The sequence below is a fragment of the Platichthys flesus genome, chromosome 4 (assembly GCF_949316205.1).
Source record: "Platichthys flesus chromosome 4, fPlaFle2.1, whole genome shotgun sequence".
NCBI classification, from domain to species: Eukaryota; Metazoa; Chordata; class Actinopteri; order Pleuronectiformes; family Pleuronectidae; genus Platichthys; species Platichthys flesus.
In genome coordinates this window covers 25,979,736-26,005,256 of record NC_084948.1, presented here as the reverse complement: position 1 = coordinate 26,005,256, position 25,521 = coordinate 25,979,736, and the positions used below count along the sequence as shown (strand labels likewise).

Below are 25,521 nucleotides of genomic sequence, written 5' to 3'. Positions count from 1 at the left end.
ACCCCCCCTTAGCCCACATTTACTTAGAAAGTACTTGGGTTATTAAATGTCCACCACATGAAGAAAAACCCAACTGGCCGTACTATACGTTTTTATTATTATTTAGATTAGCATGAATGTATCATGTGATCAAAAACATAACTTCAATAAGACTTTATTTTTATTGCATTTCTCTCATTTCCTTCTTGTTGTTTACTTGGATGTGATGAAAAAAGCCCCAGGACGTCGCAGAGAAATATTCAAACAAACAATCTCTTGGACTCAGAAAAAAAATGATCTGCCGGTGGGGGGGGGGATAAAGAAATGAATGTTTCCCCAAAATCCAATAAGCCTAATTTACAACCCATGAAAACACTGGATTTACCTGCTTCTCATTGTGCCAAAACATTCTCACAACTCATCCCTGTCTCTGATTGGCCCTGATATTGCCAGACTGCAGCCGTAGGGGACCTCTGACTCCGCTGGTGAACTGCAGCCGTCTCTTCATTAATTTAACCACATATGTCCTGAAGGGCTACTTGTGAATTCCCCTCACAGAGAAACCTGACTCGGCTCTTCACTCTTTCGGGGTGGAGTCTGGAGAAAGAGAACAAGGTGCAGCTCGGGGTAAAACAGGGCGCTGGGAAGAATTTATGAGGGACCTTGGTATTATCGGGTTTGCCTGGAGGCCCCGCTGAATAAAGATCAACTCTTCAGGCCTCTATAAATCACCGGGAATGGGCCGAAGCAGGAGGAGGAGAAGATCTTTGAGATATATGGAGGGAGCGAGGGCATTGAATCATCTAGGAACTTATGAGAAAGGGGAACAGATAAAGGGGAAAGAACCTTTCACCTGTTTACAAATAATGCTTCGACTTAAAGGGGAAATCATAAATGCTGATCGACAAAGGCCCCCCCCCCCCCGCTGTGCGTACATGCCGCTACACCAAATGAATCTCCAGATTTACACCCTTAACAAAACCCCTTCTCCCCCTCATTCCCTCTCTCTCTCTCTCTCTTTCAGAAATCCATTCCTCCCTGAGCGAGCGAGGGAACAGAGGCAGGTAGCTGCTTCTGACGCTGAGATGATAAATCACACATCGGACGACCATCGGACAGCGGATGCTAAATTGCCCGAGCGAAAGTGTTGCACCACACAAGATGATGGACTAATAATTAATGGGTCAATAGCAAATGTCTTGCTGCTGTCGAGGGAGGACACACACACACACACACACACACACACACACACTGACACATGCAAAACATCAGTTCTACACATACATCTTGATCAAACGCACGGACAACCCTCGACTGTCTCCACAGTCTGTGAAGACGGATGAAGCAAAGAAACTGAATAAATAAATTGGGAGGAAAATACACATTAGATATTTCTGGCTTGGTTTGGTTCCACTCGTCCCTTTAGCAAGTAAGTTAGCTGCAAATCAATCAATTAACTTTTAGGCTCCTTTGATAAATTTGACATCTGATTAAAGAAAGTTACAAAAAAGTTTCTTCCAGTGCGACCAGGCCTCTGCAGGGCCGGCGGCTCCCTCCATCAGTTAGTGAGTGTGAGAGTAACGTGAATCATGAGCTGCAGTCTTCAGAGTCTCCAGAGCTCCAGCTAATTAAACACCTATTGGAGTGTGTTGGAGGGAGATCTGGAAAATCCGTCATCAAAACAACAACAACTTGAGGAATATCTTTTGGGAGAATGGTGTTTATACTTTCATGAGCGCTTCAGGGCCCTGGAGCCTCCGACCCACTTCAGGTGCACTAAGGTGGAGATGGTAAAGATAAATTATGTTTTCATCCATCAACAATCTTTATAATTATCGAACTGAGCCTGAGCCGACACAGATTTGTTTACTGACATTTTCCAGTCGGCCAACGTCAGCACAACAACCGTCTCAACAAGCCAACAATATATACACGCAATAAAATATATAATGCAATATAATAAAAGTGCAGGTTTCTAGGTTTTCTGATTTATAGAGTTCAATGACTTCTCCAGGATGCAGACCATAATATAAGCAATATAAAATGACACGGAGAGAAAATGTGTGATTTGCTTCAGCTCGTCTTCGAGTGATAAAAGTAACGTGTGCGTGAACAAAGTGGAAATTGGCTGAATTATACTGACATGTCAGTGTCTGTGTCAAGCCCCGACCACGTCTGACGGGTATCTGGGATTGCTTGTCCAGTCAAATGTTCCCTGCTGTCTTGTTAGTGTTGCTCTTTCTCCAATATAATGAAATGCTGTGAAGTGAGGGATCAATACACACGCCTACGCAAAATCCTTAATAGAAAATCCAGCCAAGCCTCGGGGGAAGACTTAGTTCCAGAGGAGTGTGTTTTACACCCGTTAACAACACATGAAAAAACACCACAATGCTCCAAGCAAGTGGTTCATTACTAAGCAGCATTAAAACAGCTGGTAGAAACAGTAAAGGAGAAATTAGGTAAAATGTGCTTAATGCAGAGGTGAAGACGAGGAGGAGGACAGGGAGCCGTGGATCCTTGAACTGTCACACAACTCGTCCAGTTCCGTTTTGCACTGATGGCAAAAAAATTGCTTTGACATTTACAAAACATGATGGACGTGAGTGAAGAGCAGATTTTAACACAACGACCAGAGGAAAGAGGAAAAGACAGAAAGTGAGTTGGTAAAGGGTCCATGATTTAGAAAATTAAATATATAATATATATATTAATATATTCTCTGTTTCCCATCAGGACAGCCTGACGCACAGACTGTACATGAAAAGGCCAGAAGCAAAAGTGCAAGAGTGGCAGAAATAGCAAGTTGGACTGGTCTTTCTCTGTTACTGGGATTAATTCATTTTTAGCTAAACAGGCCCAGCAATACTCCCCCAGGGTTATAAGAAAGTTCTACCTTTTCATATGATGCCGTGTTGTTTGTTTCATTGTTCTGCAGACCAGACACTTTTACAGAAATGTGTTTTGCTCTATTGCCGCTCTGTAAACCTCTAGTTGCAGCTTTATTTGCCACTTTCACCATCATCCATAAAGTGTTTACCGTCCACGCAGACATCAGACCTCCCAGTTTCAGCTGCATTTTTGTGCATATTTTCCCACAAGTGGCATGTAATGCAGTTCTCTCTCTGTCAAACAAAGTGAAGACACAACCTCTCGGGTGAAGATTTTGAAGGTGATTTATTCTCCCCATCCCAAAGTCAAAGTCACATAACACCGGCCTGCGATGACATCCAGCAGCAGACTAAATGTTGGCCAGTGAAAATAGAACTGGGTCCCATTAGGCTCAGTTTAGGAAACAGATGTCCTGTCACCAGTGTCCACGCCACCAGCCAAACCACAGCAGGATTCACGCTTCTCCAGGCTGCTTGTGCTTGTGGGAAAACCAGCTGTGAAATTGGGCAATTACATTTCAGTGGATGGAGAATGAACAGGAAGTGACCTGGAAACAGATCTGTGTGCCGAGTACAGGCCACTTCAGGGTGATTGGTAAGAAAGGGAGTTTCTCTATAGGAGCTTTAGTGCTAGGTCAGCAAAAGTGCTAAAACACTTTGTTAGGGGGGAAAAGAAAAAATATCTTCACACACACAACCACACAAACACACTTTATATAGTTGTGTGCTGGCCCATGAGAAAGTTTTTGTGCCCGCCCACATGATCTGACCTTCCGACTGCAGGAATCCCTCATTACAGCCCCAGTTCCCTTATCTCATTAATTTGAAGAGAAACGTATATAAACTTCTGTTTGTTCCGACTGTTGAGAAAGTCTAATAAGGATTCTACTGAAACTTGTGAATGTAAATCTGTGAAAGTCTCTGGTGGACAAACTTTTCTTGTTTCACTAAAATCAACCAAACAAATGATTCCTTTGACAAATTGTCGTCTGTATGTGGAGCTTGATGCAAAGTTAATGGTATCCAGCAGAAATGAGTCAGCTTCATTATTCAAGTTAATGCAAAAGTGCAAAACAAGCAAATCTTTGGAAGAAGATAAAGAAAAACTAAAGAATTCCTTAAAAACAAAAATGCAATCCTTTCTACTCCTCATCAACAACTCAGGAAATGTCACTCTGTTGCTTTTCTAAAAGTAATAATCTGTGTGAACTGGAGCTTCAGTGGGCACCAGCAGCTCCAGGTGAGTGGGGTTTATCTCCACTGGTCTGTTCACCGTGCTGGCAAACCGTGTGGAACTATGTGAACAGATGAATCAAGGGGCTGCTCAAGGCAACAACTGCCACTCGTGCATTCCCCTGCACATCTCTGTCATAACCATTTCTGATGTGTGTGTGTGTGTGTGTGTTCTCTTATTTCTGCACCATCAACAGTGTGCTGCAGCACCAGAGGGAAAAAGGAAAAGGACATGAACAACTCTGCGCCAGGTGCCACCAAGCAAATGTCAACAATGTGCATTTAGATAGAAAAACAAAAACTTATTTTACTCTTTGGTAGACGATCGTTTGGCCTTCATCAACCATTGAAAGTAATGAGGCGTTAATATAAGGCTTTTCGCGAGTTTCAGAAAAGGGGGGGGGGGGGTACTGCAGCAGTGTATAATATGAGACAAATAAAATGTATTTATAACAGAACAAAATGTAAACTTACTCTAGTGGACCACAATTTGTTATTCTGACTCCACCACGTGCACTGAGAGTTAAACGTGAACTTGCACTGAGTCTCTGTTGAACTAAAACTAAAATTGCTAAACAGTCCTCCTTATTACCAATTGTTACATTGTCCTTGAATAGGACACGTTATCCCCAACATGCTGGGATCTGCTGCTGGCCCACAGATAAGAAGGAGCTGGTACTGGGCAGGTCTCTGGTGGGATAATGAGTCAATGTCTCCACCCAGTAGAGCGCAGTAAATACAGCCTGGATGAATGAAGGTTAAAGTCCCAGCAGAGGAACTGCTGCTGCCAGGTAGAGCAGGACTGAGGGAGGCTGTGGATTATGAATCAGAGGGTGGGGGGCAGGATTCCCATGTGGGGCTCTGAGCCGTAAGAGGTGCGTCATGTATGAACACTCTGTAAAGCAGGACGTTTGGCCTGTGGGACACGTGTGACGGGTGTATTCATGTGTAAGGAGGGTGGAGCTGATCACCTGTTCAAACCAGATCGCCTCCACCCCCTGCAGGACGACTGCATCCCAACTTTGGTCCACTTCCAAGGTCGGGGCTCTGATCTCCGCAACCTGAGGTGGAGCCGATTCATTATGCTGACCTATTTCTTTTTTCCACAGTGTTTTAAATGAAGCGAGGATAAACTGCACCACACAGCACATTCCTGTGGTTTTCACTGTAACGAAGCAGAATACAAATCAACACAAACAAACAAAGTTCCAAGTCTATTCCCCAACGGGTCCATATATCAACAGGCTCAGCAGCTCCTGCATATATGAAGAAGCACACTCTCTTCTAAATGCCAGAGGCTGCACAGAGACAACCTCACCATAAATGAAAAACCGTGTCAGACCTTCCACAAACAAATGAACAGACGCACTGCAGCACGTTGAGAGCTGGGGACAGAGGAGAGATCGAAAAACAATTAAATTACAAGAATGCAGTGGAGCCAGAAGGAGAAGCAAACGCTGTGCATTGTTTCCAACGTGAAGCTACTACACAATAAAGGCTTGTGCATTCAATTCTAATCCACTTTCAATGGAGCACATGGTCCTGGAGAGTGAGAAAGTCCCGTGTGAGGAGCAAACAGAATCTGCTGCAGCACGATGACGGGTCGAATTACATCAAATGGTGTCTGAATATGAATTATATTTATATCTAAAACCATAAAATGTTACACTTATATATATATTATAGAAGTTATAAAGTATTACCAACTTGTGCCACCACTTTGATGTTAATATTAATAATGCAAAAGAAACACTAGAGGGATTAAAACAAACCCTTTCACTGTCAAATACATTCAGACTGAAAACAAAGATGGACGATAAAGTGAAGCAAAGTCCCTTGATCGCCCCCTGGTGGCTGGCTACAGTGTAGCTCATAAACGCACCCTGGCATGTACCAAATTAAAATCAATCAATTAATTATGTGATGCTATAAAAAATGTGGTGAAACATCATGATTAACAGTTGCGACCAACTCGCTAATGGCCGCTCGACCTCGATACCACAGCTCCTACCCCTCATTGCGACCATGCACAAGGATATTTTAGCTTCATCTTAAAACGAAAGAAAGTGAAAACGTGTCATCCATCTTTATAAACGGTCTGTGGCTGAGATAAATAGTTTAATTTTACAGCTTCTGCTATGGATGAGCACTGTTTTCATGTGTCCTTGCCTCCTTCCCCCAAAAACCTATTATTTAATTCATTAACCAATCCACTGTGCTGTGAAACCATGACAGAGTGTTCGATAATAACAAATGGCTTTGAAACAGAACCTCGTGAATCTCAGTGAATGAGGTTTTCTTAAATTCGGAGGAAGATTTCCCACATACAGGCGAGAAGGAGCTGATAGAATCTGTTAGTACTACAACGACTGGAATCGAACCTCGATGTGACTCGAAGTAATGAACACAGACTGAGGCGAGTGTGTCACTATGACAACCACGGCTCAGACTGCCACCAGGTGCCCCCCCCCCATACTATTAATACCTTCTCCGCCAAGTGAGCGGCATGAGGTCGCTGCAGTTCACAGCCCACTAGTCCAGTGAATTATGCCGCTTTTCTACTGACACATATTTGGACACAGACGCTGGCTCCATAAAAGCTGAAGGGTGTTAGAATAACAGCAGTGCTGGCGTTTGCCGCGGAATAAATATAGATGTCACAGAGGTGGCATGGTGTAGGAGGCCTCGTCCTTGGGAGGGAAGTAAATTAAGAATGTGCCGTCTCTCACATTCTAACAAGCTCACGAACAAATCTCCTTACACATAAATTCACCGGCAGGAAAGAACCTTGAAGTTCCTGCATCATAAAAGCGTTAAACGACTCCTCGGTTGTTGCTGAGAGGAATAATGATATGTGATATGATTTGGTGAGCCTCTAATATTTTTAATAAAAACAGAAATAGAAGCAGAGCTTGCAGAAAGTGAAGCTTTGAGTTTGGTTGTTTGTTCAGCCGGTTCCCCGGGTGTTTAAACTGGTGGGGGGCCAGAGTGACTGATTCGTTTAGTTTCAGAAAACTCATTAAATGAGGAACAAGTGTGAAGGTTTGATTTAGGAGGGTTTACTCCAGAAACACATCAGAGCTGGGTGCGAAAAAATAATGAAAACAAAGACACTAATAATGAAATTTAAAAAATAGGAAACAAAGATTTATTACTCTATGAAATATGAGACATTAACTGAGAGGGGACGGAGGCACAAGGGCTGAGTCCTACCTTGACCTCGATGAAGTCCGGCTGACCCAGAGAAATGAGCTCCGAGTACGACAGCATCTCCTCCACGTTCCAGGCCTTCACCAGCGTCAGCCTGTACACCGTCCTCTGTCTCTGCACAGGGGGGGACAGCGGGGGGACAGGAGGTGGACATTACAACCACATTCAATTAAGTCACTTCGGACAGAAACATGAAAATAACCCTATTGTTGTATGTGCATCTTCTCATTGCCGCTTGTTTGTCGATTAGCGGGATTACGTAAAAGCGACTGAACCGATTTCCCTTAAATTTCGTGGAGGGCTGAAGAAGAAGCCATTACATTCTGGAGCGGATCCAGACAAACCAGACTAGATTCCACTTTCCTGAACATGGTGGGAAGAGGGCGTTGGCCTTGGCAGAAGCATGTGCTCTCCTGGTGCCCTAGGAGAGGCTAGTTAAATAGTTTTTATCATTACTGCAATAGATCCACTCTGAGAAACATTATAGGACCCTTGGCTATATCATTTCAGTGACATTGTATTTAACCAACAGGTTAATGCAAGTATAATGTACAGGGGTTTACATTAAAAAAAGATATTAAATAGGAGTATTTATTGGAAGATTCTTAATATATACAGATCTGAATCAAGGCCAAGAAAAGCAGGTCTTATATGAGCCCGCTCCACTTTCCCTGGGTGAATCAGCGGACTGAATAGATCCCGGCTCAGCGGAGTGGATTCAGGATCCTGTTGTTGCTGTGAGGCACCAGAAAGAGGATTATTGAGAATGTGACTGAGAGGAAGAGAGGCATGAAAAGAGGAGCAGAGAAGATGAGAGACGGGGGATTGTGAGGACAGAGGACATGAAAAATGGATGATATAAAGAAACTAGTAAATGACAGGTGGAGGAGAGAGTGTACTCTCTCCGTCATTTGTCCCCCCATCTCTCTCAGTAGCTCTCACTAGAAGGTTATCTATAACACTGGGTCCTTTCAGCCCAGTAGAGTAGGGGGGATAATTGGCCGGTGGAAGCAGGAAGGTGATGTATTTCAAGCTGCCTCTTTTCTAAATCCGACACCGAGGCACAACTCTATCAGTCCCACTGAACCGCGGCAGGGAGGCCAGGTGGAGGAGCGCTGGCAAGAGGAGAAGAGAGAGGGATGGACGCTTAGGAGGGAGGGAGCCAGAGAACCACCGTGAAATGGAGACGTCTGGAGCAATGAGAGGCGGACCGGAGGTGATGGGAAAAGGAAGGTTATTTTTAGAAGCTGGGAAGCTACACACCGACATATTGTCAAAGTGAGGTGTACACATTTACACACACAATTAAACGCACTGCCCTCGGGGACATGTGTAACTAGGTTGCCACTTAGTAGAGTGCATTACGCCTGCCAGGACCCAACAGTCAAATGTAATCAAGCCGCACCACACAATACCAATGCCTGCAATGTTTTTTCGGTCCATCTCTCATTCTTCCAGTTAGGATATTGTTCAGTAGGTTTTGTGTAATCCTGCTGACACGATTAAAAAAGGGGCTAAAACAAAAAATACTAAATAACAGTAAATACTTATGGAAAGCGTGTATATGACCACACCACTAGGGGCGCTCTCACATCTACCTTGTCTTTTGGTACAGACCCCTTCAAGTTTAAAGTTTAGTCCGAAACAGATACCAGGTGTGAAAATGTTGTAGCATTCCAACATTAAACAATAGAAGAGGAAAGAACTAAGTTAAAGTTATATCAACATTATGTTTAGTGTCAACTCACATGACGTCACTTTCACATTGGCTTTACTTTCCAGTATTAGACTGGAGTTAGACCAGTGCAGCACGGTGGTGGAGCACACTGGTGCCTCACAGTGAGTAGGACCTGGATTTGAACCTAAAAGCTATTCCTGTGTGGAGTTTGCATGTTTTCCCCACTTCTCTGTACTCGGCACTTTGGCTTCCACCCATAGTCCAAAGACATGCAGGTCAAGTCAATTAGCCTAATGGATGAAGGTTGTGGCTCATCAACATTTATCATTTGCAGTGATTAGAGTCTAGATTGAGGAGGCTCTTTGGAAGTGAGTCCGCTCAGGGATTAATGTGGAAGGGATCATTTACAGTAATGACCTTTAAATGACCACAGACGTGAGTGGAACTGAACATCCCAGCCTCCCAGTGGCTGGTGTTTAATGGGAGGCTCCTGATTATCTTAACTCGGAGACGTGGTGTTATTTCTGGCGCTCTGGCACTCGCTTGTTGGCCCGTGGTGAAAATAGCGTTCCAGATGCAATTAGGGGGCAATGATCCGTCACCAGTGATTTGCCTCGAGCCGAGCGAGTCACCGGCGCCTCAAGCTGAGGGCTAATGAATTTGTCCGTTGTTTGCTAAAGAAGCCGGCTCATTACAGGTCGGAGAAACAGAGGCTCCCTGGGAGAGACTTCACAGCCCACGTGTTTCCCAGGCTCTTTGTGGCAGTGGCTCATTCTGGTTCATTGGAGGAGCACACGGACCAAAGGAATTGATTTGCTCATGAAGCGTCGTGGTTAGATTCAGCCTGTGATGACGGAGCTTCCATCCATTTCGTGAATGATAAACAGGACTGTAAGGTTATTGGACTTCCTTTTCTCTTCAACTGCTGGGGGGGGGTATCGGCAGGATCCTCTGTGGATGTGGCTTTTCAACTCTGATACGCCAAGACAAAATGTAGAAGCTTTAAGAATCAGTAAAATTCCAGCCGAGAGTCTGCACAGTAGGCACAGGTTGGCAAAACAGCCGGAGCTGGGAGAACATAACTGTGACAGAATTAATATCTTCAGTGATACTCGATATTTTCATTGTGTAGACTGAAATATATGAAAAAACTAACAATTATTCTTAATGGTGTTTAACAGTGAGACATATTGTCAAGTCCTAGTTTTAGACCAGCTTCCCAACACAAGCGAAGAGGATTTCCTGGTGTTTCACAAACCCCCATGATATTGTAAAAAAACTACTGGCTATACATTATTTATGATTACGAAGTCATATCTTCAACTACTTGGAGTGAATCCACACATAATGTACATGCACTGGCACTCACTCTCCATAGTTTAGGCATACATATATGGAGCTTTAGAATTTTACAACTCCACAACATAGTTTTGTATATTTTATCTGGGTGAATATGACCAAGCAGACATACGTCTTGAGTAGTACTTAACTCTGGAGTCGCATACAGTTCAACTTCTTGTTCCCATGCTCACGTCTCCTATCTCGTGTCTGGAAATCAAACTACCACCGTGGACAGCCTACCTTCTCTCCCAGGGCCTTGAGGCTGTCCAGGAAACGTGGCCAGAAGTCCTTGAAAAGTGGCCGGTCAATCTTCTTCAGGCTGTCTCTGGTGCTCGCGTCCACACTCACGTACAACTGGGTAACTGGCACCAGGCTCCTGGAAACGACAGAGGGAGGGAAGATAAGAACGAGAGAGTTTGAATCATAAAGAGCGTCTGGCAAGAAACAAAACAAAAAGCCCTCTGCAGTTCAGTCAGATAGAAGAAAGTAAACATTTGTGCTGAATATAAATTTGTCCCGTTCAGATCCACTCAGAATATCTTTCTCTTTTGGTTTAGTCCAATAACATGAAGTCCAAAACTTCTACTGAAGGAAACAGTAATTACAAAGGAGGGATGAAGGGGGGGGGGGGGGGACTAATTAGAGCTTCTAAATATATTAATTGATTTGCATGTAGCGGCAGAACCTTTTAAAAGCAGGAGGAAGCATCGGAGAAGTAAACAGAACCAGAAACTACAAGATTAACACGACTGCATTGCAGAGTGTTTTCAGATGGGAGAAGATGAATCTGCTGTGTGAAGAGAGGCGATTATGTAAAGATGTAAAAAACAACCAATTAGCCAGATAAATAAGGAAATAACCGAATGAACATCGAGAAAGGAATTAAGGAAATTCTGGTTCTTTCTTCTGCTTTCTGAAGAATCACTTCCCATTGCTGTGCTGATATATTGAGCCAATAAAGTGAAACAGCTCCTCTCAGACCAAGTGGCTGAGGCAGACAGGACAGAGAAAGAGAAAGAGAAAGAGAAAGAGAAAGAGCTGACGCCGGCTGTCCTTGTCTTCAACCTGCTCAGCGAGGACACGATAAGTCGGCCAGTGACGGTCTAGTTAGCCGACAGATCCCATGTGTCACTTTATGTCTCGGTGACAAGTTGCAAGGTCTCAAGACAGAGTGGCATCTCTTGATGGGGGGGGCGGTTAGAGGACACAGAGATTGACAGAAACCAGGGTAAACATCTGGACATGAAAGATGAATGTTTATGTCAAGCAGCTCCACAGGCATTCATCATTTTCTGTCTGGGTTCGGTGACAGACCGGCACCTGCCTGGGGATGTGTAGGTGTGGAGAAGTTCCCACCGGTGACAGCACCAGTATTAAAACATTCTGGACACTTTACAGGAAAAGACGTGAATCAGCTCATCTGTGGAGCTGACTGAGATCTCCACTGTTCAGCTTAGCCTCACTCCTGCAGTGCACTTGAAGCTATATGCAGTGTTTCCTATTAATTACCTAGACCATGTTGGGTAGACGACTCCTGTGTGAGTTAACATTAACATTACATCTGCTTCCACATGTTGTCTTGTGCTGTTTAGTGACTTCTTCTAACGCGGTGATGGGACCAAGCTTTGTTTTATTCATCTCCGACACAAAGTGATGACAGAGAGGCTCCACACCACAGGGCTGTGTTGACAGAGCCCGGTGGGGAGAAGCTGCAGTGTTGAGGATAAGGACACCTCGAGGTCACTTCAGTGTTTCCTCCCCAGACAGCAAACGTCTCATGTCGACACTCACACACACGCTCTCTTGCATCTGAAGCATGACGTGTGTGTGTAATTGCAAACAGTCCACCTGCTCCACCTGAGGTTGTGTCGTTGTTTATGAATTTTTCATGCAGTTGCTTTGCATGAAAAATACTCTGATGAAGAAAGTAGAGACAGGAACTCTTCCACCCGCCTTACTACTGGCAAAGCAGCCACTTCAGTGCTGGTCCCACTATTTATTAGTGGACTAGAGGTGGAGTTGATCTTATGTGAGCTTTTTTATTTTTTTAAAGATGTGGACTATGTGAGAGCCCATGTGGAGCCAGCAGCGTGTTTCAGCACTCCGGCACCGGTTTCAATATTCGGAAATTATGGTGTAAAGGGACAGTTCATCTTAATTAGAGAGAAGACATCTCCCTCACTCCTTGCTGCCATCTGGTCCTGCCGACAACTTTGGCTTGATGAGCCAAGTTTTGGACGTGTCCGCCTCTGAAACTGAATCTTGAAGCTAATTGAGTTTTACGTGTCCTGCTGGAAGCACCGAGGGGTGTAATGTGACAAGGTGGCGCGATTTAAAAAATAATAATTGAATGCATTATAAATAACATCATTCATTCAACACTGTCAAAGTCTCACAGGACACAAAACACGTCACTTTCACACCGACCATGGACAGGGTCACCCTGAGACATGATCCGGTTTGTTTGTTTTTAGGAAACTTCAGACTATCGGACCAATGCCAGGAATCTGATTATGAGCATGTGAGCTATAGTGGAGTTCTGCGCCTAAAGCTGGTGAAGCTAGAGGCAGTGTTACAATGATGTCATCAAATTAAGCTTGTCTACAAACCAATCAATGTCAAGTATAGGTAGACACAGCCCATGTCTGTGATAATAACAGGACGAACACATGTCATATAAAAGTCTTTAAAACAACGTGAAACCAGAACTCACTGGATCAAATGAAAATCATGAAACAAAGACATTAACCCTGGTTCGGACTTGCAGGTGTGACAAGGCCTTTAGTCTTGAAAATAAATTAAAAATGCCAAATTGTAACATACATCATCTCAAGGCACTTTATATGGTAAGGTGGAGATAACCTTCCCATGCAACTACTCAGATTCTTTCCAATTCCTCCTCCCAGAGAAAGGCAGGAGAACTTTAAAGACATGAGAGGGACCGACTGGGACGCTTGGAAAAGTAACAAACAAGTTTTATCATCCACAAAAACAACAACTCCGTTCAGCTCTGACCTGATTTCCTCTGGAAACTGTGCATTTGTGACCAGGAAGCTGGAGATGTGTTGGGAGTGGAGGAGGCGGATGAAGGTGTTGATTTCTGGGTACATGATTGGCTCGCCCACCAGGGAGAGGGCACAGTGCTTGACTGCCAAACCCTCCTCGTAGCGCTCGGGCTTCACGCCAGGAACCCCTGCGGAGAGAGAGGGAGAGGGAGAGAGAGAGAGAGAGAGAGAGAGAGAGAGAGAGAGAGAGAGATCAGTGGCTGATTAGATTACGGTTGTGAAGTCGATTCCACCTTTGACTTTGTCGTTGTCTCCCATCAGTGAAATCAAGGGGCCCCACACGAAGGAAGACAAACACTGCTCGGTTGAATAACTGCTGGAGGTCAGACTTTAAAGAGAAACTTCATGCTCATGAAAAATGGAGGGAGAGGATGGGAGGGGAAGGGGAGGGGAGGGAAGACACAGTATATTAAGTTTGAGCTTTGGGAGATCAGCCCAGAGCATCTCTCTCCTTCTCTCTCTCCTTCTCTCTTCTCCTTCTTTCTTTCTTTCCGTTGGGTGGTCTTGGCTCCTCTCACTGTTCCGTGGATTAACAAGGAGAAAATGCAAGGTGCAGTAGAAACAAGCTCAGTAGTGGGTAGAACAGGATGTTTTTAAGTTTAACTGACTATCTCTTCAATTTTCAGAATACTAAATAAAAAATATAATCAAAAAGAAGCATCATAAACCGTGCGGCCCTCAGCCTCAGTAAGAAGATGCTGCTGTGAATTATATTGATTTCCAAACTTTTAGTTTGGTTTTAGTTTTTCTAAAAGGAAATTATGGTTTTCCACATTGGGATTTCCACCATACGGTACAACAATTTTACATCAATTAGATAATCTGGCCAAATTTGATTTACTAAACCACCTGGTGATGAGGTCTTAATTTCAAAATATAGCATCTTTATCACAAGTCAATAACATCACGCCAAGTTTTCAGAGCATTAAATAATTAAACTTACTAGACAATTAACACTTGAACAAACATCAATAACCTGATATTTTAATTGGTCAATGTCCAAACTGCTAACATGGAGGAGGCCAGGTTTATGAGCCACCCGGGTGTGAACAGGATGGTTTGGCTTTAACTGTGATGTCGTCCATCTTTATCTCCAAACCCTGGCTGGCAGCATGAAGACGTAAATGCCAGTAAACACAGTAAAAAGTCGATTGACACTCAGGGAATAGAAACTGGTTTCATACCCTTTCCCTGGGATTTGATGTCATATTGATGTAGCTACAGCAGATGCCATTTCATTTAAGTCTACAAGCCGGGAATCCTAATTAAATAAAACTTTCGACTGTTGCCTTCGTACGCCTTATGAGAATGTCTATGAATTATTGATAAGGTATCAAAATTCTCTGTGGTGGAGCCGCAGAGAGCGACTGTTGCCGCGCCGCCTTTCAAGGACAAATTACATCAGAGGACATGTGCAAAGACATCAGAAAGGCAAGCTGCCCCCCCCCAGGAGAAATCCCACTTAACTCTGTTCATAACAGCCAGCTGAGGCTGATGGTGCGTGTGTGTGTGTGTGTGTGTGTGTGTGCCAGATATCTCATTAAATGTATGCATCTTGTGGAATTAGTTATGTAAAATTCCATTAAAGTCTCACACAGTTCACCCTCTCGGGGCAGAGAGTGAAATCAAGTCTATCAGCGAGGACATGGGACTCTATTAGAAGCCAGTGAATTGATTCAGGAGATGACAGCCATTATCAAAGCCCTTTGATTTCTCCTGGACTCGACCTGCACTCTGTGTTGAGACACCCACACGCATGGAAGGTGGTTAGGAAATCACTATCCTGTCCTTTGCAGACTTCTTATCCAGGTTTAATTGGCTTTTCTCTCATTCTTACTGAAACACTTTCCACTGGTATTTTCTCATCAAGAGATTTAGAACATTATAAGTTCATACATGTTGTGGGGGGGGGGGGGGGGGGGGGGGGGTTAAGTAGATAATTCATGACGGGAGTGAGTCTTCTTAAATGTTAAAAGTGCGGCCTCAAACACACACACACACACGCACACACAGGAAGGTCAGATCAAAGGGCTAAATGTGAAATACTAAATAAAATAATCAAAGTGCAAATTAAAACCTCAATAAACCATTAAACTAGTCGTTTATAGTTTCAAATTGTCCCGCAAATTGTTAAAGTATATATCCTGTCCCAACTTCCTGTGATAACAGATGTAAATCAACACGAGATCAGCATCACTGGACACAGAACTCAGGGGAGAAGAACCTGATACAAAACACTTAAGTGAAAAGTGGCAGTACATTAAAACCGCTTATATACACATTTTAAAAGGTGACTAATAACTTTACATAATAAACAGTAACGTGGTATTTAAGGCTGCTCTTCGATGAGACCTTTTAGGCAGAAGATTATCAAGCAGTCAGAGCAGAAGCCGAGATCTGGTAAATCATACAGAGCTTCAGAGGAGTCATCTGGATAATTCATCATGTTACACATTCACCAGAGCATCACTGTGGAAGCTGCCAAACTGGAAAGGAAATTATAGACGATAATGACAATATGGGATTTCACTTTGCTTCTTTATACTTGTTATTTCAACTGTAAAGCTTTGATCTGTCAAAGCATCTAAAAACGTACTTTTTATTATTTCCAGCACAATACATTATAGCTGTAATCGCTTTAGTGACAAATGGGTTTTTCACTCTAAGTGGTCCAGAGAGCAGCTTACTGTCAACATAAGCTCATGAGCACAATAGTTCCATTATAATCACATCAGGAAATTTCATTTTCAATGACAAGATGCCTGATAGCTCATTATGAATCACACAGAGAACGATATGAGCTATAAAAGGTTTTAGCATTTGGCATCTACATCATTTCAGTACAATGGCCTCGTTATATTATAATGGGATCAGCAGTGGCTTTGTGGTTTAGATCATCTGACTCTGATGGTCTGAGGATCCAACGCGGCTTTAAGGATTCTTCCCCTGGAGGTGCAGTGATGCATGACAACGTACTGTGGATTTTGTAATAGACGTGTCTTGGAACTTGGAAAGTGATCGAGATTCGAGAGCTTTTGATAATAAGGATAAATTGCGGTGTTGATCTGCAAAAACACTTGATTTCCACAGTTGAATTTATACGTTATCTCCCGTCTCATGCAAGAAGCCCCTTGCTTAAACAGACAAGTCAATAAGAATCATGAACGGTCGGCTGCAACTTCTGTTCAAGGCTGAATTCTAAACTGGTGAAGATCTTGTGGAAAACAAACAATTTACTAATCAGCGCTAGTTTGTCTTTGATGAGCATCTGATTATTGTGTTACCACTTTGTTTTGACAACATTTCCTCTAAAGCCCTTAGAGAAAATCTGCTCAGGGAATACTCGCAGAACGATCACGAAAATTCTGTTTTGCCTGAGCTTTGGGCGCCGAACCAGACGTCCTCCGCCAACGCTGGTGGAAGCCAGAGAATCAAATCCCACATGGAAATAGTATCAAGTACAAGTCGTACAAATGGAGCCCAGAACTGTGGATCCAGACAAGGTTAATGCTTCTACTACAAAATAACACCCCGTGTAAATCCTGTTCTTTCTGTAGAACCATCTGCGAGGTTACAGCACCACTGTGGAAATAAAGAGAGTTGGGACGAATAGGACGCAGTGAAGGAGCAAGATGGGGAAATTACATTGTGTTTATGTTTGTGTGTGTGTGTGTGTGTGTGTGTGTGTGTGTGGGTTGAGGAGTGATTGATGAGCTACTATAGCGATGGTGGGATGAAACAACAGACAAACCATTAGCATTCTGATCTTCCCTCTGCTACACTTCCCTGAGTGTTAGAGGTCATGAGCTGTAAGAAGGAACCGGGCAGAGTGTGATGAATAAAATGTATAATGTGCGCTCATAACTGATGGGTCTATAAATAAAGAGCCAGACGGACTTGTCACAGAAACAGAGATGATCGTAGCGATGGATCATAAACAAACCTCTGAACTGTCGGATGAGGCTCTGGTGCTTCTCCACGGCCTCCTGCAGGATCTTCTCTGCTGGGTCCATCTTCCAGCGCCACTCGGTGCCCACTGGGTTAGTGTGATGTCTGTGAGGGGGGGCAGACAAACAAATTCAAACACAATATACATATATAAACACAATTATCTCTTTTTAAAGAGGCTGAACCAAGTATCAGCCGACAGTTCGATGTATTTATCTGATTGAGACCGATTCTGACACAGTTAATACAAATATTTCACTGGAGCCAAAAGAACATCCTTCCATCGAGGTGAAAAAATATCAAGACCACAGAAGTTCAGTCTCAATCTGAAGGTGAAACAAGCTGGTTGTGTCTTCTCACGCTATGAAAAACACATAAGGGGAAAGAATCCAATCCTACTCTGAAGATTGCACCTCCTCTAGGTGTTGATGACACCTATTCATGTAAATGTGTGATGTGTGGGTGCAAAAACAAATCCTGAGCCATAAGAGATCTCCGACAGTCTGTTGCGTGCATATGGGCACACAGCACACGCACCGGCCGTGTCCCTCACATCCACTTCCACCTGTTGCTGCAGAGACGGATGGCGTCTGTGCCCTGAAACTGCTGACTCCCCCGTCATCTCACATATCTGCCAGCAGAGAGACCGGCATATCTGTGGCGACAGGGAAGCGGTTCACCGAGGCACATTCTGACAGCGACCTTTCAACGCTCAACACAGTCGCCTTTTCCAAATGAATGTTGAGGGGTGGAGAGGGCCCAGTCTCTCACCGGTGTCACCACGAATCACTGTCCACCTTCAGGCCTCGCAGTTGTGCTCGCCGTTCGTCTTGTGCACATTAATAATAAACGTGTGTGTGCCGCAGAAAGAGAACATTGCTCAGTGCCTCATGAAGGAAACAAGCTCATCCCTTTTCTGAACAGGAAAACTAAACATGCAGAAACATAATAATTAGAGCCCGGTTGATTTATCGATATGACTTTTGCGAGTTAGGGAGTAAAATCAGTCGAGCTCTACTAATATTCCTCAAATGCTGGTGGGTTTGTTTGCAGGGTACATACCTCCAGCAGAAGACGCACTTGTTGGCACAGGCGAGGCTGGGGGTGGTTTCCATGCAGCGGTGGGACTCGATCCCATAGAAGGTGTGTTTGTAGCAGCCTCCTCTGCCTCGCAGCATGGACTAACCAGCAGAAGAGACCCAGTCAATGTAAAACACATGTCAGTTCGTCTAAAATGTAAAGCTTTGTTATGAAGAGTTAAATCTAATACCTTGGTCCATCGACAAAGCTTCACCCCTGAGTGACTTCCAATTAGTTTGTAGCCTGCAGAGAAAGAGAAAGAGCATGTGAGGAGAATAAGAATCAGAGAATCTGTGAGTACGACTTCCACACAAAACCATTTCAGACAAATTCAGCTTATAACTAATACACAGAGAAGTGGAGATTACATTATCTGTGAGTGGCACGTCTATAAAGTCATGCTTTCACAAAATCCTGTTCATTCACATTCCTTTGCTCAAAGCTACTCATCATCTCAGTAAATCCACGAGCAAGTGCTCAAGGACAAGCTAGCAGCAGGAAGGAGAGGAGGAGGAAGAGGAGGAGGAGAAGACTTCCAGCTCCCTTTCAGCCCAGGAGGAGGAAGAACTGTGTCCAATTCTCTTTCTTTATAAGTCTGCCTCTCTGTCACAGCCTCACACCACCGGATACAAACAGCCGGGTTGGGAGAGTCCTCGCTGCAGGCTTCTATTTTTTATTTCTTTACAGACTCTACTTTACCGGTGTAGATTAAATGTCTCAATAAAACACAGAAGGAAACTAGTTAAGATGGATACGAGCTCTCACAGCGTCACACATCTCAGGTTTGATGCCTGATGAGTCAAATCCAACTCAGTCATCGTCCATCACGGCTATTTAGGAGAATATCTGAAGAAAAAGAAAATGCTCGCACACTCTCCTTGCTTTGATTTAACACCTGAATGAAACCATCTAATGTTTGCTGTGGTGCTGTGACCGACATCAAATTGATTCTCGGCCTTAAAACACCTCGGAGCGCGTCCTCGTCTGACCTCGTTCCTAGTTGCTGCAAGGCTCACAGACATAAAGGATCCCAGTGGAAACCTCAGCAGGGACCTGGACCTGCTGACAGTTTATTAAGTCCTAATGGGAACAAAGTTTCCTCACTTGTGTTTGTTAGAGAAATCAATTTCCAGTGACTTTATCTCTACAAGTGCAAAGCATCAGTGTTTCAGGGAAAGTAAATAAATGACCCGGAGCTCGTTTTCCTCCGACAACAAATACAGTTTAGACTCATATGAAGTCACAATGACCAATGAACATCAACCAAAATATTCTGATGAGTTCATCTTTGAGCTCAACTGGTCACATTTTACTGAAACTTGAAGATATCGTGGTTTGAGACCATCTGATTCTGATCTGATTTTAGGGTCTGAGAGATCATCTGTGCCAAATTTGAAGAAACTCCCCTGAGACGTTCTGTTCACACGGCATAGAACATGTATGGTGAGGTCACACTTTGACCTTTGTCCACCAAATTCTAAGCAGTTCATTCATGGGTACAACTAAACATCTGATCCAGATTTGAAGACATTTCTTCAAGGCGCTCTTGAGATATTGTGTTCACAAGGTTGACGGAGGGACAACCCGAACACATGATGCCTGACGTGAAGGCACAAAAGTTCAGATGAACAGACTCAAGACAAAGTGAAAGCCTGTTACTCAAACATTGTCTTCTATGGTTAAGCTAGTGACCACCTGCTTCTCAACCAGATCTTTATAGACCAGACCAGATCAACTGTAAACTGCTGTGGCAAATATCTGCTGAACTCAGAAGACTTTTAATCTGTAGGGCACAAAACCAGTGGTGGCCGCTCTGAGCAAACTGTGGAGCTCAATAACTTGAGATGAAAGCTATTTGGGTACAACCTTATTTAATATTTATGTGTGATACTCTGCTCTCCACTCTGAGCCACCTGGGGGGGGGGAGGAGATATAAGCAGGGAGCACATTTGTTTAATCAAAAACAACTAGACTGGTGGCAAGGAGAGCACAGATTTCAACCAAGCTTCAATCACTCCTCTAAATATGCCTGATTTGTCATCAAGATTCAAATTGATCAGAACAAATTGATGTTTTCTTTCCACAGCCTCTTGTTAAACTCTCTGAATTTAGATTATCGCCTAATTTAAAAATCGGCAGCGACATCAGAGATAACTCTTTTATTGCGTCCACCTACAGCACAACACTGACCGATTAACCCAGGTCTGTTGTTTTCTGTTGTTGCCAACAAAAACACGTCACCTGCAGCTACAAATGGAGCAAAAAATAGAGAAACTAACACAGTTTTTACTAAACCATAACGGTGACATTCCAGGTTCTGAGTTGAGGAAGCCGTGTACAGGTTGGACTCCATCTGAAAGTTGATGGCACAGGATTTGCTTGAAACACGGAGCCATGTCCAAACTTTCTTGGATGCTTTCAGAAGTGGGACTTTTGCCTCCATCATGTCACGCCAGAAAAAATCGGCTATAAACATTCGTCCAAGACCCGGTCTCATTCAAACGAAGCCAAAACTTTCATCCTTCGTTCCTTTTACTTGCAAATAAAAACTAAACTGTCCACTGGGACCGAACGGTGCCAACACACAACATGAAAGAGGTCAGCATTTGGTCAAATGAAGTCTGGCTCAGTCCTATTTATAGAGTGTTGTGTAAGCCAAACGCCTGAATTAACTAAATATTAGAATAGTAAAATGAATAGTCTCCAACCTTATAAAATCAAATTTAAAGTCCTACATTTTAATTCAGCCTGAGGGTTAAGGACAGAGGATGTCACACCACGGTAAAGCCCCTATGAGACAAATTGTGATTTGTGAATATGGGCTATACAAATCAAATTTGATTGATTGATGATTCAGTATATTGTCATTTTCTAATTTAGTTTTCTGTTATCTTCTGTATATTTTATTGCATTTTCCTCTTGCACAGTTTTAAGGCCCAAGAATTGACAGGCACTGACAGACAGAGAGCTCCTATTGAAATTGTAAGGATTATTATTATTTTTCAGGCAAATGAATTGGCTTTCTGAGGGCTTTAACATGCTCAAATTCTTAACAAAATTTGCAGAAAATTTAAAATTGGTGAAAATTTACGTATTCTGGAAAATAATAAAATAATAATAAACGTTGCCCCCCGAGACCCCTGGTTATTAATATGATTGTTTACAAAATCTTGGTTCATTTATTGTGAGACAATTACAAGGTGTGTTAGAGGTTTTATAACAAATACTAAGTAAGTTGTACTTTCCGACCCACAGAACAATCTCGGGGGAAATCATATCAAGACTGCCAAGGTGACCAGTTTGTGGAGGCATGCTTGTAATGCATACTGCTGAAATAAAAAATAAAAGAAGTCACTCATAATTTCTGTTCCAGAGTGAATTACATCTTTGCCGCCCTTGTGACCTTGGCAAGGTTAAAGACATGCAGCAGCAGCTGGTGTGCTCGGTTTGCAAAGTGATTTTCTTATTGCCAAGTAATGCAGCTAAATTCTATTCATATATTATACACAGTGTATATTATACAGTCACCAGAGATACCGGGCAGATGTTCCCCTCAAACTGGCTGTATGTTTTGTATATATAAGTCTTAACATGTTGTTTTACTAAAAATGGATTCTCTGCTCCTCACCTTGTTTGGTCAGTGCCTCTCTCAGGGCCGGGGTGATCATCTCTCTCCTCTCCTCTTCATCCTCAGTCTTCTTCACTCCGTTCAGCTTCGACAGCTTCACCATCTGACCGGCTCCTCGACCCTCCTCTTTGCTCTGTAGACGCAGAACTCACAATCATTAACACCAAGATCTGTTGTATCTTGAAACATCAGCCTTTGATTGCTGTATACATCTTTAAAATGAATAGAAATGTAAGTTATATGATCAAATCATGATCTCGATTTAAAAATGTTTGCAATCTCATTGCTACCTGATCATGTTCTAAGATATATGAGTTATATGTTTCTGTTTGACCACACCATCACCACCGGACACTACACTGGCAATGATGAGGAGTCAAGGTATGATTTGGGCCGACCTGGCGTCACAACAGTTTCCTGTTCCTCTGCTAACTTGGTAAAGAACCATCCAGGTTAGTAATGAGTCACTGGCCAACGTCGACTCAAGGGGTTTTGTGTTGTGTTGCCTACAGAACAACAACTTAATCACACACGTCACTGCAACAAACGTGGAGTCCTGAAGAGCCAGAGCAGATTAAATGACTGCATGTTTTAACTTCAGCAGCATCAGAGAATGTCAAAGAAACAAAGAGCTTGAGAGTTTTTTATTGTGCTTTAATCACGATGCATCAAATACTAAGGAAGCAGCTACTACTTATTCAGAAAGGCTTTTTAAGACTTTAAAAGGAAACAAGTTAAAAGTAAGAAATACTAAAAAGCTCCTCTAAAGCGTTAGATGTTGCAAGGAAGTGGAAATCAAGGGCTGTGATTTAGTTCTTACATAACTGTGTGTGAAATATCCATTTAGCCTAGGGGCCTCGTCTAGACAGTGTATTTGTCTTCAGGTCCTTCAGGGGTCCAGTGAAATGCAACAAAGGGACTTGAGCTTGATACGACAATTCTTGAACTTTATATCACAACAGCTTTTGATGAACAAAGCCACAGCAGCCTTTTCCTTTCCAAGATTAACAGCTTCCTTCAGGCCGGGATTGCACTTGTGTTGTGAACAGCATTTATTTGTAAATATAAATCTTACAGATGCTGTTTATAGATATAAGAGAAGATTAAGTTGTGCTAGAAGAGTTGCCCCAGGGGAGAAGGTATTAGAGTAGAGTAGGTGTTACTCTTCAGAAAGTGAAGTGGTGGACGAGCTGCCGTTCAGATTAAACATGTTTGAGTGACAGCTCCTCACAATTACTCTACTGCTGCCTCTGCTTTGGCTTGTATCAGGATCTGGTGTGTGTCGCCTTCTCAGCACAGCAGCACTCTTAAGGGTGATACGCTGTCTGCAGACATTGACGAGTGTTTGTATGCGTGTTCCTGAGGAACAGAGACATTCCCCTGGTTCCTGTGCAGCTCGCTGCAGGCCCACGGCTCCTGTTCATTGGTCTCACGGCTATCAACGCTACAGAAATGTGCCGCTGAGTCGTGAAAGAGGCTCTGAGAAATGTGGGCGAGTGAGCTCTAGGTGCTTCAGCCAAGCCGGTGTGATTACCACTCGACTGGAGCAGTGTGAGCTCCATCAGACCTTTTTCTGAAGAGCAAACTGGAAACTTGAAACTACTGTGACTGATTGTTTTGGACATTGATTATGTGCACACCCTGCAGACGTGTAGCAACAGCATTCACAAAACCTCGTCTGTTTGCCTTGTAGTGGTAGTGGATTTTTAGTTCCCTACATAGTGCACTGGTTGTGCACTTTATTATGCCCATCGGTCTCTGCTGACAAACCAGACAGCGGTGTACTTTCACCTTCCACCCCGAAAAACAAAACCATAGCAGCTCTTTATGCTCTCAGCTCTCAGATCGGGAGGAGACTAGTTTCTCTCAGGCGACACAAACTGAAAATTCAGAAAACATACACAACATGCAGCCGACAGTGCAACAATCTGTCCCTGTGGTGTTTCGCGTGTGGCCCTTGTGATTCATCTGGCCCCGGCCTCTGATCCCCACTGCTTAGCCTTCGCCCTCTCGTCTGTTTGCCTCAGACGTCCAGTCATGAGCGGGCCTGTCCGGACAAACAGAACCAGGACATCTCACAGCAGTGAACTGAGCTCTGGAACCGTGACACAAAAATGAGGCTGATGCAGCTGGACAGTGCATCAACAACACACAGAGACGGGCTGGTGATCAGCGGACAAACCCAGACACACCAGAGCTTTAAGTCACAGCAGCATCGGCACCTCAGCTTCTTTCCCCTGGACCGAGTTGACTCAGCTGAGCACCGGCTCAGGTTATTGATCCGTTCAACACTATCTTCTATCTGGCAACACTTTGCCTTCATGAACTGGACAACTGGCAGAAACAGACATCTCCTGCATGGGACATCTTAATTGCCAATGCAAAATCAATAAAAGAAGCAATGGAAAAACTGATACTTGGTAGAATATGAACAAATCTAAAGCCAAAGACTGACATAGACTGAAACTGAGTATTATGAGCTCTGCAGTCTGGAAGCCAATCACAGCCGGTCGATCAATGAGGACGTTTGAAGAATCGCTGACATGAACTTATCAGGTTCAGTATTAATTCAGTCTCTCATATTTAATGCATATAAATCCATCTGTAGCATATTAAGCTGTTCCTCATCTGGATTTATAGGGCTGGATGAAGTAACTTGTTCAAGTAAGAGATGATTTGTGGAGAAAGTAGACAGTTAATCAATTAATCAATAATTTAAAAACAATTAATGCTGCAGGCTCCGTTTCTGAAATGAATTTTAAAGACCAAGATCCATAAAAACAGAATCAAGTCTGGATCCTTAGATTAAAGAAGTGCTGCAGTGGTTCGCCTCACACCAGGAAGGTTAACGTGCCGACCCTTACTTTAACTGCAAGGGCACGTCTGTGTATTCCTGTGGAGGCTCACATGGCTGTGTAATGATGAATATGGAAAAATATGAGTAAACAAAGCTGTGGAACATTGCCATGATCATTAGGGGAATACGGTAATAAAATCTAACTCAATGGAAGCAACAGAGGAAAATGATTGAATCTAGAACATTTCACTTAACGAGCTTTTACTCAGCGTGACTCAGAGCGCATGAATATAGACTCAGATATAAATGAAGGTCTGGTTTCAGTTCGGTTTCATAAACAGGAGGAATGTAAAAAAAAAAAATCTTGTTGATGCATGCAAATATCTTCAGAAGTGAAACAACAGCGAGTGTTGAATATCAGCCGGAGGCCAATGACTCACTCAGATCTGAGTCCAAGTTAACTGAGGGTCTCTGCCATCACCTAGTGGTCAAACACGGCCTGAGATCAGTTCTTAGGAGACTCATCTCAACCAGATCCAAACCACGACTGATCTTCAGGTTTGTGTTGAATAAAGCAACACAGAGTCAATTCTTCTTTAATAACTGGAGACTCAGTTGTGAAAGATCAACTCCATATTCAGCAGTCTGAATTATGAACAGGGATTGAAGCC

General features: G+C 43.3%; 1 protein-coding gene across 1 annotated transcript in view; it reads right to left on the bottom strand.

Moving 5' to 3' along the window:
- The window catches only part of tyw1 (tRNA-yW synthesizing protein 1 homolog (S. cerevisiae)), a 41,881-nt gene that overhangs the window by 8,202 nt on the left and 8,158 nt on the right, over nt 1-25,521 (bottom strand). The window contains exons 8-14 of the mRNA XM_062385595.1: nt 22,054-22,186; nt 18,616-18,668; nt 18,408-18,526; nt 17,341-17,450; nt 13,348-13,525; nt 10,573-10,708; nt 7,317-7,427 (exon numbers count right to left, since the gene is read on the bottom strand). Coding sequence (XP_062241579.1) covers nt 7,317-7,427; nt 10,573-10,708; nt 13,348-13,525; nt 17,341-17,450; nt 18,408-18,526; nt 18,616-18,668; nt 22,054-22,186 — 840 coding nt within the window. The remainder of the gene's footprint in view (nt 1-7,316; nt 7,428-10,572; nt 10,709-13,347; nt 13,526-17,340; nt 17,451-18,407; nt 18,527-18,615; nt 18,669-22,053; nt 22,187-25,521) is intronic.